The 20824-nt window shown below is 48.2% G+C and overlaps 1 protein-coding gene across 4 annotated transcripts; it reads right to left on the bottom strand.

Moving 5' to 3' along the window:
- Positions 1 to 1656: 1656 nt before the first annotated feature.
- On the bottom strand, positions 1657 to 18104 carry LOC119434065 (kelch-like protein 10). 4 transcript variants are annotated; one of them, XM_037701386.2, is made up of 10 exons: positions 17505 to 18104; positions 14973 to 15122; positions 14550 to 14728; positions 13606 to 13785; positions 12784 to 13000; positions 11062 to 11280; positions 8780 to 8966; positions 7777 to 7896; positions 5855 to 5998; positions 1657 to 1771 (listed from the first exon to the last, which is right to left on the bottom strand). In XM_037701386.2, exons 1-10 carry the CDS (start codon positions 17961 to 17963, stop codon positions 1749 to 1751), a joined length of 1878 nt encoding a protein of 625 aa, XP_037557314.1. In that variant the 5' UTR covers positions 17964 to 18104; the 3' UTR covers positions 1657 to 1748. The 4 variants fall into 4 exon arrangements, with proteins under 4 accessions (XP_037557314.1, XP_037557312.1, XP_049514534.1 ...); XM_037701384.2 differs by having other exon boundaries at positions 1667 to 1771; positions 5859 to 5998; XM_049658577.1 differs by lacking the exon at positions 1657 to 1771 and adding an exon at positions 4167 to 4271.
- Between the last annotated feature and the right edge of the window lie 2720 nt (positions 18105 to 20824).

Raw genomic sequence — 20824 nt, 5'->3', positions numbered from 1 at the left:
TACAGCTCCGAGCGTGTACGCTCCTATCCTCTATTGAGGACCATTGCTTCGTCTTCTAGTACAACTAGGAGCAGGAGATCGCTCACCGTCTTTCGGCGAGGTGCTTGAAGATTTGGCTGCGCACGTGCGTGCGTTGCGTCCAAAGCAGGAGGTGGCGAGAGACCAGCAAGCCCCGTCGTCACGAACATTCCGCGGCAGAAGGACAGCTTAAGTTTTAGGCGTTCCCAGGCGGTCCCCTTCGTAAGGACTCGCGGAGCATATTTCTGCTTCCGTTAACTGACGATGGACGACAAACTTAGCACGAAACCACCGATCGGCGACGGCTAGGCATCTTTGACGCAAGGATCATGTGTTGGCAACGTGAAAAAAAAAAAAAAAAAAAAATGGTGAGGCATCCAGTGCGATATCCCCGGCAGTGAAGCTCAATGAGGCGATTTAAAATTGGTATGCGTTGCGGTGTAGGTTAGAACATCCTTCGTCTGTCCTTCAATCTAACTTAGAGCACTGCACGGGCTCGGGCTTACCCGAAAGCCCGAGCCCGGCCCGGCCCGTGGGCCGGGCCGGGCCGGGTAGCACAGTTTTTTCACGGGCTCGGGCCGGGCTCGGGCACGGCGTGTGCTTTTTGACGCGGGCCCGGGCCGGGCTCGGGCTTTCTGGTTGTGGGCACGTAACGTGCAGCGAGTTATTCTCGGGTGTCTCAACTCTGAAAAAACATTATTTTTCGGTCTCGGGCCGGGTTCGGGCCGGTTTCGAGTCGGGCTCGGGCGGGGCTCGGGCCTAAGGTAAAGGGGTGGCGGGCCAGGCCGGGCGGGTAACGTAGATTATTTCCGGGCCCGGGCCGGGCCCGGGTCTCGCCATAAAAGTTTTGATCGGGCTCGGGCGGGCCGCCCAACGTAAAAACGGGCCCGGGCCGGGCCCGGGCTGAAAAAATTGGCCCGTGCAGTGCTCTAAAATTCTAACTGCAAGTAAAGGCAACACAGTTTCGAGAGCGAGTGCGTTAAGAAGCAGCGCATTCTGCCTTGACTGCAATGTCGGGACGACATAGATAGAAAAATAATCGCAGTTTTGTGTTGCCCCGAAGGGGCATCCCTAATGGTCGGGGCCCATAGTCCAGGGCTCCGCTGGCTCTTGCCATCCTTTCTGCTCTCTGGATCAGCTTGAGCTGGTCGACACAATGAATTCCGGTAAAAAGAGTGAGCGAGAGAAACTTTACTAGCACAAAGTTACATCGGGATGCCCTTCGCCGAGGCGTCAGTCCAGGAACCCACGAGTTTGAGCTGCCCGGCGCGCTCTCTTGACCAGGTCGAGCGGGTCCCCGTAGTCGGCACTGGACAGCAAAGCTTCCCATTGTTGTGCGTTCGGGTGTGGTTTACGTGGTATAGATTTTGTTCGCTGGCATGTCCATGCGGCGTGGTAAAGCGTGGCCGGTGCGTTGCAATCGGGACAACTGTATGCCTCTTATACAGGCTGGTATACCTATTACTTGAGGCTGTTACCTGGCTGTTAACTCCAGAATTTAATTCTTAGTCATTACAAATTGGATACTAAATGCGCTCGTACTTGTGTCCACCTAAAATGAAAAAAATAAATAATTATGAGTGGGATTTGAAAACCTTCATGCCGTCTTTGTGCACCATAGTGGAAAGAAAAGAACTGCACCAGAGAGCCATTAAGTTTTGCCTCTTCAGAAGAGGCGAAGGTGTTTTGCAAGCAGAGCGATTCCTTTATTCAGGCGACGTCGTTTGCGCTCAGTTGTCGCGCTCCGAATTACCTGCACGGAAAGAAAAACGACGAAGTCTTAGTAATGAAGCACATACTAAACTGCAGCAGCGAACAGATGCTAACAATAGAGCTAATTTTGCGAAATAGACGCGCGGAGGGATGGTAACTAAAGTCAAATGTGTTTTTAGAGTTTTAGAGAGAGTTTGCAATTTGGGGACGCAAGTGGATCTCCGTCTATAGGTTTTGCGGATGCTCAAGCGGGTGCGTAAACACACAAGCCTCTTGTGTCTCCTACAAACCCTTGAGGCGTACCTTGTTCGCAAACAATAATCGTCATCTATCTTTCGTGCCATTCCTTTCTTTAACGCTGCGGGCCCGCTATACTTCCAGGTCACCAACTGCAAGCGCGTCATCAGCGTGACATAGCATTCTCGACAGAAACGTAGCGAGCGCAGGTTTTTCAAAAAATGCAGCGTAAGCACGACAGATGACAATTGTCGTATGGGGACAAGACACGCCCCAAAGTGTGTAAACTTTTTTTTTAGTGCAGTGTAAAACTTTCTATTGGTTGTTTACGCTTGCGTCGTGATAGAGGCGCACAGCGATCATGAGCCGCGTTTCTATCGTCCGCCAGAGACAGCGGTCAAGTATAAAGACGCGGGTACGCATTGGTGTTACGTCAAGCGGCTAGACTATGATAATCAGTGCACGTCGTGGTGATGCGTACAAGATAGCCAGTTGTTTTAATAACAGGCAGAAAGACAACAGGCAGAAAGAGAACAAAAAAGGTGAAAGGGAGGGCGAGTCATCGTCAGTCAACTTCTGCTGCGCATGCGTCAAAAACACTAAAAGAATACAAATTTAGTGCCCCATCTATAGCTCTCTGCGTTAAGGAAGTTAATTTCCTCAGGAGTTAATCACTTTGGCCTGTGCCCACCATGTGTATTGTTAAATTTGTATTTTTTAGCGTTTTTGACGCATGCGCAGCAGGAGTTGACATGACGATGACTCGCCTACCCTTTCACCTTTTTTGTTCTCTTTCTGCCTGTTGCGAATTGTATATATTTGCGCAGGCTTCAATAAAGGTGTTGTTGGCAGTCAGCGCTCGTCCTGTGTTCTTTCTTGTCCGTGTTTTTGGCGCTGTATTAAATATGTATGTTTCTGCGACTTGACGTTTTGTCTCTGCTATTTGACCCCACTTGGCGCTTAAAAAAAAAAAAAAAAAAAAAAAAAAAAAAAAAAACTAGACAAAGCAAATGTGAATGCTATATTTACGCCCGCGAGCCCAAAGAAGACATAATGTCGCTTATTTTAAGTGCCAAAAAAAAAAGAAGAAAGCTCTATATCTTCTCTTGTCCACAGGCGATGTTCCGGCTGATCTTTCAAGCAAGATGCTGAGCTGCCATCTTGTTCGGGCAGCTAAGTAGCCTGAAATTCGACGCTGTCTTTACGCAACTTTCTTCTTTACCGGATCCATCAGTATTGGAACGAGTCTTATGACTTATGATATCCGGGGTCCATCTTGCAGTCTATTCAGCGCTATACGGCATGTATAGCGCTATGTGCAGGGTGTTTCAGCTAACACTTTCAAAATTTATTTAAAGTTGCCTGTGGCAGATAGCCCAATTCTAATTGATGAGCTGGTCTACTCGAAGAGGCGGACATTACTTGCAAAAAAATTGAAATGCATAATCGACTAATCAACAAAAATTCACTAATTAAGTTTTTAACTAATTACCTGATGGTCCATATTGATATTTATAAATTGTAGCCGTGGAGTTCGCAAGGCGGATCCACTTGGAACGAATTCTCGGGATGACACCAGTTTCGAGATATTAATTCCCGAACTTTCCGGAGAAATGCATTGGCGTTCCAGTTAATATTGCGCTTCAATGCATAAAGCGACGTTTTGTTAAGAAACTAACTGGAACGCCAATGCATTTCTCCGCAAAGTTCGGTAATTAATATCTCGAAACTGGTGTCATCCCGAAACTGGTGTCATCCCGTCACTACCCGCCGTGGTGGCGTAGTGGCTTTGGCGTTGTGCCCGAGGGCGCGGGATCAAATCCTGGCCATGGCTTCCGCATTTCGGTGGGGGCGAAATGGAAGAACGCCAATATACCGAGGATTAATCCGGAGTTCGCCACTACGGCGTGCCTCAATCATGTTGTGGTTTTAGCACGTAAAACCCCAGAATTTAGTTGTTTTTTTCACCACAAAGCTGGGGGCGTGAACTCTGATGAATAAAGGCTGATTCTAGTACGACGCGAGTGGCCGGCATTTTAGGAGCATGCATCTAATGATTTCCTGGCTGAACGCTCCTAGAATTGGTCATCATCTCTAGTGCTGCTCAGAAATATTTGTGGAGTTCATTCGATTCTCGACATTTATATGCAATCAAGAAGCTACATTCCGTGTAGCGGGAGCGGAGGCAAGCCTTACTCGTGATCAGAGCCGTCTCCGCCTAGCTATGGAAATTTGTCTCCTCTTGCGAACCGAGGTGGGCAGGAAGCTGTCAAGCAGCCGGGCCGATTTGCGGGAGAACCGGGCTAAAAAAGCAGGCACAGTCAAGAAGCGAACAAGGAGGGTCAGCGGACGGCAGAAGTGGTGTCTACCGTGCCTCCTCCTCCTCCGCCCTCCGAGGCACTGACTTTATACTTAACTTTTTCTTCTTCTTCGAATAAGCTGACGAGATGTTTGGAAAAGACAGCAGCCCCAAAAGCCGGGCATACATTTCAATTTGTATCGTCTGCCCAATAAGTGGCCTCTTTTTTTGCCCGGTTTTTCAATCGTAGCAAGCCGCTGGCAGACCAGAGCGTGCCGCTACCAAATTTAAAGGTGCGAGTGGCGCCATCTATTGCAGGTGGCGCCAAGTAATGGTCTGTCGAAGTATAGGAGTCTTGGTCTGTCGTACCACGTGATAAAATACTTCAAAAATGGTCATTGCAAGTGTCCGTTTTGAAACAGCCCATTAAAACAGATTAAAAGGTTACGTGTTACCAGCCTAACGCACTGTACTGTGGGGCCATTGCAGCCCAAGGTTTTTGCTCCACGATACATTTAACAGGTGGCGCCACTCGCGTTACCAAATGTGCCGGTGGCCTTTGCATTCGCGGTGCTCTGGTCTTATACAGGCGCTGTTTAAAGACCGTGGTGAAAAGGAGTGTGTCCTGCGACTTCTTGCATCGGGTCTTCATGGCTGTATCTGCCGAAGTGAGTACGGTATCAAACGCAATGTTTCAGTACGCCTAATAAATGAGATATTAACCTCTCCCCCTCGCCACTTGCTGACGGAGAGGAAGTTTTAATCATCAGCGACGCACCGTCTGCCTCAAACCACGGGCTTCAAAGCAGCGAATTACTGTGCTAACGAGGCCAAATCTCTTTGACATTTAACTCTCGTGACCAATTCCATTGCTTCGTCCGGGTCACCGTGCGTACAGGCATGCCTTTGCAGTGGGAGGGGGAGGAGGCTTAGTAGGACACAAACGACGCTTGATGACGTTACTTCTCAGTTCACCCTTACATAGTAAAAGAGCGTTTCACGCGATGTTTGAAATTCTGCATACTCATTCGTACGATCGAACAGGAGCACACGTCTTCCGTTGACCATAGCGCTGCTGGTCTCTGGTCAACGGAATCACGCGAGGACCATGCGGAGCAGGCAGCTCCCGCTACTAGCAAAATTCTGATGGCACAGTCTACAAATTGTTTATACGCTCCGTGGCTAAAAATACTGTTCACTAACCGGCCAATCAAGATGGCTCGCCGCCATGTTTTTTGTGTTGTTGGCCGGCTAAAGGTTTTCAGTCCGAGCTATGTAACGTCGCGGTGGGGATCGAGTTGCTGCAAAGAGCGGCTTTCTTTTGCCGCCGCGGAAGTTGCTGGAAAAACATTGCCGTGCATGAGACGAACTTTATGACATGCATTGCGTTTGTTCAAACACAGCACGTGTACCGGAAAGCTTTCGGAAATTATTTTTGAGGATAGTACGTATTTCTGAGGCCGGAGATAAGACTAAGCATTTCATTCGTGCATTGCGGTTCCAACTGGTTTGGATCTCGAGTGCGACCGCCGTGCGAATGCTCAGCGCTAATGATTGCTCTTATCTCAAAGTTATCTCGAATCTCACCTACAACAGAGAACTCCCTGGAGTTTGGAAGGTTAACGGCCACGCAGGCACCGAGGGCGCTCCGGTTGATGTTCATGTCGGTGACCCGCCGCCAGCCGTTGGTTTTGGAGTCGTAGCATTCCACGAACGGCACGGTCGTCGTTCCTGTTAAATGAATGAATGAATGAATGAATGAATGAATGAATGAATGAATGAATGAATGAATGAATGAATGAATGAATGAATGAATGAATGAATGAATGAATTAGCGAGCGAGAGGCTGGAGGAGCTAGTGCCGTAAGTTTTATACTAGTACCGTAATACTAGCTTCTCGTTATGATTGAAATTTGTATAAACGCTAATATATTGCGGTAGTATCAACAGCATTCAGCAAGCTACACCATATTTTTTTGTCTTCTATGATGCCAGAATTTTAGGACGTAATATCAATTCACTATTCGGAGGCTTCTGTCATGGGTATAGCACGGAGCGTGAATGCCTTTGGTGACCATTTAGTCAAGCTCGGCTACATTGTTTGCCCCTCTTCTTAGCAATGGTTAATCATGGATATTTTTGATGCTCTGCAAAATTTCGTGGCTATTTTTGTGAGCGATGTTCATCGACGTTGAGTATCATGAGCGTTTAGGTGGCGGGCCGTATTACCCAGAATGCAGTGCATTGTAACGCAGTGCTCGTTGATTCAGGCTAGCTGTTGTACTGATGATGCAGTAAAACTGGTCCCGGTTTGTTAAGCCATATTTCCAGCGAGGCACCTTGTCAAGCTGACGGCTTGATTGGGCGTAGCTGTTCTTTAAAGAAGTTATGTCTACTGTTAGATTGAATTATTAGGTTAAAGCTGTCAACGGTGGCTGCTGCGATCGAATTGCGCGCAACAGCGAAGCGATAGCATGCGTGGTTAGCACCTTGTTCACATTAGAAACGATAATCCCATCCGTCATTAGTTAGTCAAATGTGTAGCGTCGAGAAGAACACTAGCAAAATTGGAATGGAATTTATCGCCCCAGAAATCGAAAGGATTCACAGCAGCGGGCTCCACCTCACTATAACTCATCATGTGGCAAAGCCAGCTCTACAGGGCGCTTTTTAGCGAGCAACGCATGCATGCGAGGGCATCATTTTAGGAGCACCGAAAAATCGCCTCTCAAAATAGTTATTCGGATGAACAGCACAGGATAGCCGCGGAGCAAGGCGTCAGCCACCGGAACAACACTGGGCAGTGCGAGGTCTATGGTGCCTCCACATAGGCAAAATATGCGCCAGCTGACTACGATATGTTGCATTGTGCTGTACGTTAAGAGAACGATATCACATGCATCAACGTAAACGGTATATTTTCGGCACTGTTTCTATATAGAAAAGTTTTATGGTTTGTAATACAATATAGATCCACTGAGGTGACTCAGCGGTTACAATATCCTGCTACTAAGAACGGGATCACTGGTTTGAGCGCCCGCTTCCACAGCTGCGTTCTGGTGAGGGTTGAATAAAAACACCGTGTAAAGATATTTTAGTGAACAGTGTTTAAATCACAAGCGGTCAAAGCTAATCAGATTTTTCAACTCCTTCAGGGTCCGTCATAGCCCAAGTGTAGGTTTGGGTCCCCGTCAATCGCTGTTATGTACGTAAAATTGATTTTCTTTTCTTGTACGCGGTGGTAGGCCGGGACATATTATAAACCTAACAATAAACTTTCCTAGCTTCTCATGCAGCATGTTTTTTTTTGAGGAGGTCTGGGCAGTACGTGGTTGATGATAAAGCCATAATAACAATGACTGACAGCAACGAAAGGACCAGGAAATAGCGTCACTCGCAACAAACTTCCCTGTCCTGTCGTTACTTGGTACCCTTTCGCGTCCTCTTCCATCGTAACACGTATGAACAAACTGGCCCTTTCAACGAGTGGCGGTTGACAGCACACTGACCGTTGAATCCGCCAATGGCGAAGAGCAGGTCGTCGAGCACGGCGACTGCAAAGTTGCTCCTCGGGGTGTGCATGTTGGGCAGCTCGAGCCAGCGGTCTCGCAGAAGGTCGTACTTTTCCCCTGCGAGGAATCACAATCAGATGCTTGTATTTTATTAATTTCTCAAGAAAGGTGTAGAATCTAAAGGTATAGCAATACCTGACACAGGCCTCTGTACTGATTATACAAAAATATGACATTTTACATACATAGTAAGAAGTTCCCAGCATGTGGGCATGGGGGCAAGTCTCTTTTATACAACAAAAAGTGGTATATTCACAATTCACTCTAACAAATGTATACACTACCCAACAATACAGCTAAGATTGATAATCGAGCATCGACTGTCTCGCTGTTCAAGCACGCACATATATAAAGAAAATTTAGGCTTTAACTAAAATGCTTCCTTTAAATTTTGTGAAGGGAAGGACAGAACAATAAACGCGCATAGGCGGTGGCTCACACTTCCCCTTTTACACGCCACGTATGAATCACCCGCATTGCTTTAAGACAAAATAGATAAATACAGTAAACAAGACTGAATCAGCACCGTGGTTACCTGCGTATTAACCAAGCACGTTTTCTCTCTCTCTCTCTCTCTACATATTCGTTTACAGTACTGCCTGTTCCGTACTCGAACTTGGCAGTTGGTATCACTAGTTGAACTTTACTGATGGTCTCACGCTGATGATCGCATTAAAATCAAGAACGTCTCGTCAAGCGCACTCATGTCAAAGTACGGACGTCTTGCTTATCGGTCACGTCCTCAACCTTTCGTTGCTTTCAATATTGAATTTGCTGGCGCTAGACAATCGATTTGTGAGACATTTTCGCCTACGTGCCAACCGCACATCCGAATGCTTTTTCACCCAATGGTTGTGAGTGAACTGAGAATTCGGATTCCGTGCAGATACTGCGTAATTTGCCGATATGGGTGCGAGTTGAACTCTATGGCGTGTTGTACCCGTGGAGAGCCTGTTCGTTCCGTTGAAGCCCCCGAGCACGTAGACGGTGTCCTGGTAGTTGATGACCCGGACTCCGCTACGAGGCACGGTCATGGCCCGGATGTAGGTCCACACGTTCACCTTGGGGTCGTAGAACTCGGCCGTGTTCAGCACCTGCTGCCCGGTAAACCCTCCTACGATGTACACCTGTGGGAGTGAAATGTATGTGTGGATACGGAGGCACGTGTTTTTTTCCATAACGTCTCGGAAACCTAATCTAACCTACACGTTTTCACGAGTAAGCATATTGCTTTGCTCACTTTTACGACACGTGATTTAGAGACAATTGAGCTACAGGGTCGTGAAACTGTGGTATTTTGGAACTCGTACGTATTCCACTTGAGCAATGGGAAATGGTTAGGATCTTCTATCGCATTTATTTGATCAAAGCTTTGCCCGGATAATGCTGAAAACTCCATGTGTGATTCCAAAGGCCATCTTCTAATAGTTGGAGAAAGTGACTTTTCACCCAAAGCTTATCACCTGGCCAGACGAACATTCTTCGAATATTTCTAGCACATGGTTCGGGCATAGTTGGCGCTAAACAGCTTGTTTAGCGCCAACTATACTTGATCACTTTCTGACGTAATTAAAAATTACGCTTTAGCAGGTTGCACCGTGCATGCTCTACAGGGCTGTAAGCGAAGGGCTAATAGGTTGTTGCAACACATTGCCTTTATCCAGACAGGTTTGACGTCACCTAGTGACGTTATTCAACGCCGTCACGTTGCCCGGCCGTCAAGTCTTGAAGACGGAAACTGTATGTGCGCGCTTACTAATTCGACCTCATTAAGTGTTTTGAGCACTGGATTACAGCGTTGACGTCGAGTGAAAGCGATATCCCTGAAAGATATATGTTGCCTCGTCAGTTGCAACGTTTGCTCGTTGCTTCCGTGTAATTAAAAAAGTACATTTTCTCCGTAACTGGGCAACCGAGTCGCAGCTTTGTTCGCGCTGCTGTGCCGTGATACACCCTAGCGCGTCTCGATTGACTCCTCCAATAACATCTACGCGCCGGCATCATGACGATTATCATGATTATTTCTCTTGGCATGCCCTTCAAAACGGGACGGCGACAAATAGCCGCTTAGCCTGGTTGAGCTAATCAGGCTTTACCACATCTATTGCAGTGTAGCATTTTATATATATCCCCGCGATATTTGCTGTCTTCATTAAAACTTCCATTAATTATAATGTTCAGTTACCTATATCTGTGACGACCCCGGCCCCATTGATCCCCCCCCCCCCCCCCTTGCTTATCTCGGTCACTAACCAGTGAATGCGCTCGTCCGCTTTGAATCCCAGCGTGACGTTGTCTAGCGCCTTCTATCGATCAAATCCCTCATCTACAACTGCGCTCCGATGTTACGTTGCTCTCACGCTCATCCCCTTGGCATCACCCACTGTCCCTCACAGCTTCGCGCCGATGACAAGCGACCACGTGACTAAACCGCTGCTCTAATATATCGCCGCAATCAAGCCGGGAGCATCAACGTCCTGGTTGACGGTGGTGCTCCCGGCTCGATGAACCCAACAGCAGCGGGTCGAGTTGACTTGTCGCGTTGGAATCGGCCTGTCGAGTTGGAATCGGCCTGCCGATCGGGGTTAGCAAGCATCGAGTCGGGCTGAGTCAGCCCGACTGCACAGGGTAGCTTGACACTGCCAGACCCATTTGAAGTGCACATGCAAATGCGGACGGGTCGGCGGTTCGCTACCAGCAACGATTAACCGGATGTGTTTCCTTAACACTGGCAGGCTGTTGCAACCATCTCGATCCGTCAGGTACGTGAATAATTAATTGTTGGGATAGTTGGCTTTTCATAGCTGAACCATTAACTTAGCGCAATAAAAGACAGACACAAGAAAGGGGAGGGATACAAAGCACTTGTCTGTCTCCCTTTCTTGTGTTTGTGTCGTTTATTGCGCCAGATGGCTTGTTCAGCGTCAGGCACGAGTTCACGTAACCGCTGTCGAGTCGATTCGCCTAAGCCCAATCTCCGCCTCAACCCGCTGCTGTCGGGTTCAGCGTAAGCTTGTGTTTGTGTCGTTTATTGCGCCAGATGGCTTGTTCAGCGTCAGGCACGAGTTCACGTAACCGCTGTCGAGTCGATTCGCCTAAGCCCAATCTCCGCCTCAACCCGCTGCTGTCGGGTTCACGTAAGCGTAGCCAGTCTATTCGCCGGCAAAAAAAAAAAGAAAAAAAAGAAAAAAAAAAGCGGGAAAGCGGTGCATGTGTGCGCACCTTCGAGTCGACGACCGTGGCGCAGGCGTCCGAGCGCTGGTCGTTCATGTCGGCGATGAGCGACCACGTGTTTGCCGTCGGGTCGTACCGCTCGGCCGTGTTGGTGCGCCGGTCGCCGTCGTAGCCGCCCAGCGCGTAGATTTTGCCGTCGAGCACCGCCACGCTGACGTAGCACCGGGCCACGTGCATGCATGCCCGTTCCGTCCAGCGGTGCAGGAGCTGCAGCGACGCGGGGGCACAGAACCAGGTCCACCCCTCTCTCTTTCTCTCTCACCCTTCTTCGCGGACACACGACGCCTGCAGAACAGGGACGCCAATGCGGCTCGGTTTTTTCGCTCTCATTGTCTCTCACTTACGCACTCTAAAAAAAATATGGCACGCGTTGTTTTCGGGTGTGCTCTTTGTCCCGCGTCAATAATCGTCGTCGTCGTAATAAGGTGCACTTCCTTTCAAGGGTTTGTTGTGCAGGCTGCTTTCCTTTCAATACGATGTCACGTCATCGTGTGGATTTTATTCTGGACACACGAGTTCGTTGCTGGCTTGTTACGCCGTTCTGCCTCTTCGCAGCCGATTGATTGATTATTTTGTTGATTGATTGATTGAATCAGAAGTGTAATGTGACGGTATTCGTCACACGTAAGGGCTACTATTGACAGGAAAGCAGCCTGGTAAGCAAGGCCATGAACGGTGGTGCACGCTAGAATTCTGACGATCATCGTCGCGGGGCGAGAGTACACTTCAAAAACAAAGAGTGCCGAATTTTTTTAGAGTGTTATGCCGAGTCGAGCGACGGAGTCGAACAACGTGTGTGCCGTGCAACATCGCGAGCCCGACAACGTGACGCCAATGGGGAGCCGCAGTACAGCTTCTCAGAGACATCTCCGGGAAGGCGCGTCATGCGAACGCTGTGTCACCACTTTGTTTGAACAAACAGACGAGACGTAACACGTGGAACAAGATACCACGCGCGCACGGGACCGTGCTCCACGCGTCGATGGAAGTTCGTGCCCCTATTTTGTGCCTACGCTCCCTTCCACCACCAGATGATGCGGTGTTGCGCCTAACTCTCTGTCCGTCGCTGACTCAGCATAGAAGTGATGCCGCCGAATTAGCGTCCCTGCTCTGAGGTACCGATTTGATCGCAGATGTCCATCGGTATCATACGTTGCGCTCAGCGAGATGTTGCACGAGACAACTGTTGTAGTTAAAAACAACTTCGCACGTAGAATTGTGAAACAGCAAAGTAAACGAAAGGTCACGCAGGCGACACATTGGGCAAGCTGTTCAAGCAATACGAGGATGATATTGAAACCAAGGGGGGTATTCTGTAAGGGTCCACCTAGTGTCCATTTCGTCTGCTGCTGAAGTGGTGATTGTCTGGGGACGCCCGTCTCCATCTCACGCGTACCCCAGCCCAGCCAATCAGAACTGCAGCAGTACACGAAATGGACATGTCCACTAGGTGGACACTTACAGTACGTATACCCCCCAGCTCTAATGGTCACTAGTAAAACACGTATGGATTGACGTCATCGAGGTCTTCACAGCCAGCACGGTGAAATGCCGCGCCTATTGAATAATAGCGTAGGTTTTATAATTGTGTTTTGCACCGTTTTCTTTTCTTTTTTTTTTCTCTCTCCTTTAACAGCTTGGCTAACGTTGGCTGTGACACACAATTTAGTGTGAATGGTGGTGTTCTGCACTGCCCGTGTGTACACGTACTGGGTTGAAACAGCGGACGCAGTTGAAGCACTGGGAGCCGTCAAAGCCGCCAATCATGTAGATGAGGCCGTCCAGCGCGACAAGTCCGTGGTAGGCACGAGGCATGATGTCCCTGTCGTTGGGAAATATTAGCCACCGATTGGCGCGGCAGTCGTACGACTCGACGAGGTTCGTCGCGCTGCCATTGCTCCATCCACCGATCACGAACAGAACGTCCCTGCAACGCATTTCATTGCTACAATTACTGGTAGAGAAGCGAAGAATGTGTCAACACCTATACCGACAGGATCCTAGTCGCTATTCATTCGCATTCTAAGGGCTAGCGCGAAATAGGAGGAAGAAGCAGCGCTGTTATTTCCGGCTGTTCTGGAAGAGTACAAAACCTGTTTACTTCTTGAATAGGCCATGTGATTTCGTTCACCCTTTCCAGTCCAGGATAAGTTGTTACTAGTTGGTGAATCACACTGGTTTGAGAGCTTATATGGACATCAGCACTCACACTAATCAGACGTGATCATACTGTGGATCATGCATGGGTTGATGTAATTACAGAGATGTCACGTTCAGCAACTATTGCACGCTGTTCATGTGATTTGGCCGTACGAGTTTGTTTTGAGTTCGAGTACTATCAGCTCTTGCGCGATAACGGTTTACCTAAGTAGTCCCTGTGTTGGTACACAAAATATCTTCACATCATCGAGCGGCCTTAGGAATCGCCCATCTAGCAGAATGACTCTGATCGCTGGACATCAGAGGCGATGGTCTCTGACGTCCAGAAGCAGTAATTAACTTTACTCGCGGTCTCTGTGGAGAAGTGCTTGCCTTGGAATCCTGGGCCTTAGCATGGGATGCGTGAGGTTGATCATCCTTGGGCCTTCGTGAAGCTCAAGTTGTTCCAGAAGTCCATGAACTGGCTCAAGTACAGCGCGGCAGTCAACGTCATCAAGCATGGGATGCGGAAAGACTTCCTCTTGGAGAAACGATACCTTGCAGAGCCCGAATCTGTTGCACAAAGTGAGTTTGAGAGCACCAAAATAAAGCAATAGGTTATGTTTGAAACATGGCGTCTGTGACGTGTTTCCGGCGCATGCAGTTAGCAAAAGCCTAGTTTTCGAGATCTGTTTTCCGTTACTCGGAGCTGCCATCGCTGGGGCTTGGATTTGGACACCAGCTGCATTGCATGCCTGTTATAGGCAAGTTCATGGACCCGAATTAAGAAACCTTTTTTAAAATGTCAGAACGTTTCGTAAGACCGAACACGGGCTGTTCCTAATAACGAAACACGAGGTATCAAAGCCGCCTGTCATTAAAAAAATAATTAATTAGTTCCAAAATGCAACGTTTGTTCCCACTTCTCCCGCAACAGTTGGGCAGCGAGTAAGAATTGTGGCGTAAAAAGGAAGCTATACTACAAGTTTGCCTCCTTATTATCAAAAGTGAGTAAAGTTAATAATGTATACTCTTCCCAATCCTCAAATTGGCGCTTGCGAGTGACAATCATGCACATATGCCTATTCTTTCGTCACACATTTTGTATAACTTCAAGGGCCGAATTCGCGAAGCTTTGCCTTCTTAAATGCTGTTTGCCATTGGCTGGCGGCCTTCGATAATAATATGCCCAGCATCAGAATTGGTTGCAAAATGCTGTTGCGAAAACTTCTATAGCGTAACGGCTTTTTTTGCGAATGTGGGCCAAGATTCATTCGTTAGTTAAATTGGGGCGCGATTGAAAGCGTACGCGCAAAAAGGTAAAACCCGTCAGTTACCTTATAGCACTAAGAAGGCTGGGTAGGAAGCGATGCCTATTTGAGGCATCAGCTGAGGTCCACTTTATAGCCGCCGAAAACGCTTTGCCTTCATCGGCAAGGTTGAGCTCGTCAGAGCTTAGCAGAGCCTTGAGATCATCATAGGAGATACGGTCAAAATCTTGGTTTATCTTTGCGACCTGTTAAGGAAAAGGTGTCCGATTGTCATTTACGTGTTAAATGTACAGATATTTCACTGAAGTATTACATGTATTTGTTAAAAACTAAATCAAAAAAGAAGGGGGAAAAAAGTAAGAATGAGAAAATAAAACACGTAGCCTCAGGGCCTACACATGAATTCATAAATATGATTGTGCCTTATAAGACCAAGATCTTGAGTAGACGGGCTTGCTGCTTATTTCCGTGTTCTAATTTCAAACGTACCTCGATGAAATTCCCGGAGATAAAATTTACGGCCATGTCGACGAGGCTGGGGTGCTTGTGTTCCCTGGCGAACTCCAATATGCGAACGCAATTGGCTACGCTGATGTCTTTGGAAAGGAACTCGTGGCATTTTTGCACGATCCTTTCAATCTGCAATGATAAAAAAAAAAGGAAAGGGTGCGGTGAAAATAGAATCCTGGATCACTTTTAAGCAAGTGCTTCGTCGTAAACATTAATTGCGCGTGTGTTCGAAAGAACATCTGAATTCATCTGGTGTCACAACCTTTTCATTCACCTTCATCTGACATTTTGAGGCGTTTGTTAACGATGACCTAAGGCCGCGACTGCACGGGTGACGCCAGGCTGTCTATCAACTCAAGAAAGTAAATGGTAGAGCCGAGCAGGAATATCAGCTTTACGGCGACGCAAGCTGGCTTTCCTAGTGTGCAAAAGAGCTTGTTACGTATTATTGTTATTAGCATTCTTTGGCTACTTCACGCACTTTCTGGTGTCTTCTATCGTGCTATGTTTCTAACCGTTTCTTCAATGACAAAAAAGAATACGTTAAAACATTTCTCAGCAGCTTGGGCGGAATCGAACTTGCGTCATACACATTCAGACATTCACCACGCGCGTATTCCGCGGCCGCGCCGCCAGACGACGCAGCGTGCCCAGAGGGAAGCACGAGAGAAGCCCGGTTGCATACACGGCTCGTACATGACCAGTTTCGGCGGTGGCAGTACGCGGTGTGCCACTACATTTATTCAATACTAATCGCATTAACGGCGAAATTTCATCGTGAGGTGGGTTCTACTGGAGTTTTTTTTACTAATAGTCCATTTATTTTTCAACCATGCACGTAATCACACCAATGGTTTAACGTGCAATGGGAGTTGCACACTTTTAATCAGCGCAGAAGACAACCGCAACCCCAAGGGAAGAACACAGGGCGAGCGCTGGTCTAACCATCGAAGTTCATTAGGAACAACACACGAGGGGAAACGCCACCTGCGCGCTCATGCCGATAAGTGACGTCATGGGATAAATCAGCAAGCAGCGCTGGGTCTCGCGATCTAACAAGGAGATTGACGGTTCAGATACGCAATCACCATGCTGCCTTTGTATATGGAAAGCTTCTTCAAGTTCTCGCGCTTTATATTGCGCTAGTAATTATAGGGCCACTACAGGCTAATTTTTGTCGTCGCCGTCGCCGTGATGTTCCGTATAAAGTCCAAGTGCGACAAGATAATATCACGCCCCGTGCGCTGTGGGTGCGAGGGAATGTGTGCGAGGGTGAGCTGAGAAATATGGGGGCTTAACTGATGCGCGATATCTTCTCGCGCGACCCATGTTGGAGGTCAGTGAATTAGGAAACGAGTGTTTACAGCAATTTATAAGGATGATAAAATTACGAACCTTACTTCCTCTAGTTGTCCAATACTTCGCTATCGCTGTCAATGCTTCGTCCTTGCGACATATTTTTCTGTCTTTGTGTTGATGATGATGTTGGTTCAATTAACGAAATGCTTGCAACAACAAGCGTTACTATGTGCTCAGAGATGGGAGGTAGGTGTATCCTTTAATGTATTGTTGTGCTGACGTAGAAGCTCATTTACGCAACTGCCAGTCTGCCCAATGTAGGCTTTTGTGCAAGAGAGTGGGGTCTGGTAAACGACGCTAACGACGCAATGAACAACAGGGTTTCGCTGTCTAACAACTTCAGTTTTTAGCACTCGTCCTGAGTCCTTCACCTCGTATTGCTGCCGTCTTCCGCACTGATTTAAACTATGCACCAATTTTAACTAACCAGTAACCTTTTACCTTACTGCAATGGGAGTTGGTTCATGTTGGAAGAGGCCCCTCAACAAAGATAAACAAACAAGTCAGCGGAGAAGTATTCTTTTAAACAAGAACAGCTGGCATTACTGAATTTTTTACATTATTTTTTTTCACCACCAACCGACCATAGCGAAAAAAGCAAATCCTGTTGAAAAGCATTTAGGCCATGTAAGCTGCACAACCTGTATACCGCACAAATTACGCTATGCAATCGCTAACATCCACGTTACCTTCACTTTTAAATAAATGACAGAAAGAACATATCATTAGGAACCCCCTCGCCCGTAAACAAATCTGAATGTACTTTGTAGGTAGGAATAAGTAGATCTACCATAATAATATTGTTTTCCACATTGTTTACTGCGCATGTATCATGCATTAGCACTTTGCATTCCTCTGGCGTTGTTGAACAACTTCACGTGCAATAATTGCATCTTAGGCACGTTGATGGCACCGTGAATTTTTTTCTTCTCCGAATGCAGCGTAACTTGGTGTGTCATATAAGTTGTTTTATGTAGTATGACCCCGGTAGATGTACTGAATGTCGGTTTTATGTTGTATGCCAATAGCAGACATACGTGCTGCTTGCGTATGAGGGCCTCCGGGCGCCCTCAAGCTGTTTGTGGCAGCCCCTCGGCCGGATTTTATACCCCTCGACAAAGGCGTTGGGAAATGAAGTATTCCGTATTTCACCTGGAACCGCTGCGCCGCCAGGAGCATGCTGAGCACGTTGTCGCTGTTGAGCGACACCTTGTTGGTGTAGACGTACTCCAGCAGGGCGGCCATGACGTCACCGCGCACACCGTCCACGGGGTACTTGCGCGCCTCATCGCCGGCGCTCGCTGTCGGCGCAGCGGACTGCCCCTGCTTCGTCGTGGCTATGGCTGCGCCTGTATCTTCTCCAGGCGCGAGCGCCGCCGCCACCCCTGGTGCGGCTGCGGCGGCGGCGGCGTTGATGGTACCGGCCGGGCCCAGCTGGTTCCCTCCCGGTGACGGCTCCCGGAACAGCGGGCAGGCGGCGTACAGGAGCACCTGGTGCACCGGGAACCGGCTGCCATCGTCGCTGCAGACGACCTCGGCGTCGGTGAACACCCGTCGCCGCCGGAGGTCGTCCAGCACGCTGAGCATGCCCTGCGAGTACACGTCGGCCATCCCATGCAGGCTCTGCCGCGCGCTTCCGCTAGGACGTCGTCATGGCCCGCTGGAACACGTCCCCCCGGGAACCGACCCACCGAGGCAGCCTTCGCTGGGGCCACGGTTCCTCGCGCGCGCTGCTGCTGCTGGTGGCCCCCTGGTGGTCGTTGCCCACCCCTTTCTTGGTCCCACTGCACTTCTTTTTTCTCCTCCTCGTCCGTTGGTTGGTCGGGCCGTCCCGCCCATAGGCCTCATCTTCGTTGTTGCGGCGTCTAGCGCACGCTTCGAGCACTGGTGCAAGGGTATCGCATTGTGGCAGCTTTGTCTACCACTGGTACGCGTCGTCCCTTTTCTCTGGACTTCTGAATCGTTCCTCTGATGGGAACGGATATAGAAGAGCAGGGGGAAAAATAGTAAAGCACTGTTCGCACTTGGGAGCTAATTAAGTGCGGAGTAAACTGGGACTGTTGAAGCCTCTCTAGGATTTTGTTCCGTTTCGTTGGTATATACGCAGCTCACCTCCTCGCCCTACGAGCGTGAAGTTATGCCAAGCTCAACCTAGAGAGAAGGCCTATGGTGGCGGGAAAAGGTCGTCCAGGGACAGTTATCTGTGTGCCTCCTACTTCTTCTTCTTTTTCTTTCTGGGGTTTTACGTGCCGAAACCAGTTCTGATTGTGAGGCACGCCGTAGTGGAGGGCTCCGGATTAATTTCGACCACCTGGGGTTCTTTAACGTGCACTACAACGCAAGCACACGGGCGTTTTTGCATTTCGCCTCCATCGAAATGCGGCCGCCGCGTGTGTGCCTCCTATATTTGGTATCAGGCCTCGGGTAATGTGGCTTAAAGGGCCCCTCACCAGGCCCCTTTGGACATCTAGATTATACACTGGAAATTGGGACGCACCGCCAAGCCTTACCGCAGTTTTTTTAATTGTGTCATTATCAGAAGAGACTAGAGAAATTTAAATGGCACGTCACCATGCGCCATCAAACTCGCGGTAAGAATGCACTGTTCCGCTTACTTTTTTACCAAAATGCTATTTTATACATTGTAGCACAGAAGTAACTGGAACGCCCACGTATTTCGTCCCACACTTTAGGAAATAATATCGCCAAATTGGTGTCATTCTGGAAATTCATTTCAAGTGGATGCGTCTTGCAAACTTGCCGGCTACAATTCGTAAATTGCAATGTGTGTCATAAAGTAATTAACATTGAAGTTCATTAGTCTATTTAATTAGTTGAATATGTGTTTTTATTTCTCGTGATACTAATGTCCTCCTCTTCGAATAACCCAGCTCAAGGATAAGAATTATGCTACCTGCCACATGAGAGTGAGTGAAATAACTTTACTGAGGTCCAGAGAAGACGCAGGGGACACCCCGCGCCACCCGGCTAGTCCCACGTAGGGACCGGCAAGCCGAGCTTGACATTTTTAAAAATTCCGTAAAGCTTAATTTTGAACACCCGGTGTATAGGGTCCTCTCTTCAAAAAGTACACTACCGCCCGTAAAGCTGACTTGCATTACAGAACACCATCCACTTATGAGGCACCTGAGTGGTCATAAAACGGACATCCTGCCCCTATTGCAGCCAGTTCTGCCGCCGTAGCTGGCGACTTGTGGTCCAATCGAAATCGCCTGGTAATGTCAAGTTGCGGAATCACAAACGCATCCATTGCGGCAGATGGTGATCGAACTATCGAAATATACTTGCAAAGGCCCGCTGTATACGTGTAAACATATGGGCCAGTGTGAGATCTTTCCATCAATGGAATAAATGTGGGACCTTTTCGTAATTCTAGGTATTTGAAGCTTCACTAGTGATCTCGGCATTGTGCACGGAGGTGTTTCGGGAATGTCGATGGCCTGGAAGCCTGCGGCCTCTCAATATGGCAATCACAGACATGCAACTGCTTTTCTGAAGTCGCTGTATGGGCTGGTTCTTGGGAGTAATGACAAATGATGGTGTGATCGCGTGTATGGTCCGCAGGCGAAGGTCCGCACAAGTACAAAGGACTTTTATACGTCGATTCAGTCGGCCCGTGCTTCCGCTATACAAGGTGATCATTTTTAATTTTTATGGTATTTTTACTGTCAATCCGTGTGTCACTCCTCTGTGACACAGGGTCACGCCAAGGTCACGCCAACACTTCGCTGCCGTCTGCTGCCTACACCAGCGTTGCCTCCACTCATCCAAACAGCAGTGTTGAAAATGTACTTTTCATGCTACACTTCTTATATAATAAATGGCGTCGTGTAGGTGGGCGGAGCTACACTTTTTCTACGCCAACCCCCCAAAAATGGCGACTTCCTACACTAGCTACATTCGTGTAACCAGTGTAGGTAAATAGAAGGCAGTGACGGCTGCGCCGTGCGGCATAGCCATACTGCTTCTGCCGCTATACCTGTATTTTAAAAATATTGCTATTTTGAAGTGGTTCACTGCTTTGTTTTGCGAGTTCTTCTAAATGTAAGAGGAACTTTTTCGCGAAATGCGCGTTTCATTACTACGCAGTGATAGAGAAATTAAATTGAAAACGTGGTGTTCAAATCTACGCCCCAGCCAACGTAACTTTGGCACCAGCGAACATCCAGCGACAGCTCTCTCTGGGTATGTAGGCTATGCGTGGGCTGTGCTTTCCAAAACATGGCTTCCAAGTGACTTTTGGAACATGCAGTCCGCAAAAGCATGGCCTCTGAGATTTGTGTTTTGTCCAGAAAATGGAGTTATTCATTATATTATAGTGAGAAACTCTATAATATAATGAGTAACCCCAGAAAATGGATACTCATTATATTATAGTGAGAAACTCTTCACACACACACACACACACACACACACACACACACACACACACACACACACACACACACACA

The sequence above is a fragment of the Dermacentor silvarum genome, chromosome 11 (genome assembly GCF_013339745.2).
Source record: "Dermacentor silvarum isolate Dsil-2018 chromosome 11, BIME_Dsil_1.4, whole genome shotgun sequence".
NCBI classification, from domain to species: domain Eukaryota; kingdom Metazoa; phylum Arthropoda; class Arachnida; order Ixodida; family Ixodidae; genus Dermacentor; species Dermacentor silvarum.
Note: the sequence above shows the minus strand (reverse complement) of the source record. Positions and strands in the feature narration are given on the sequence as shown.

Excerpts from the sequence above, each read along its gene's own strand:
- LOC119434065 (XM_049658577.1), bottom strand. The coding sequence starts at position 17,963 with ATGGCCGACGTGTACTCGCAGGGCATGCTCAGCGTGCTGGACGACCTC. Across the intron at positions 8,967-11,061 it reads CCACGGTCGTCGACTCGAAG|GTGTACATCGTAGGAGGGTT; the intron begins GTGCGCACACAT and ends TCACTCCCACAG. Across the intron at positions 4,272-5,854 it reads CAGGGAGTTCTCTGTTGTAG|CCCGGTTCTCCCGCAAATCG; the intron begins GTGAGATTCGAG and ends CTGCTTTTTTAG.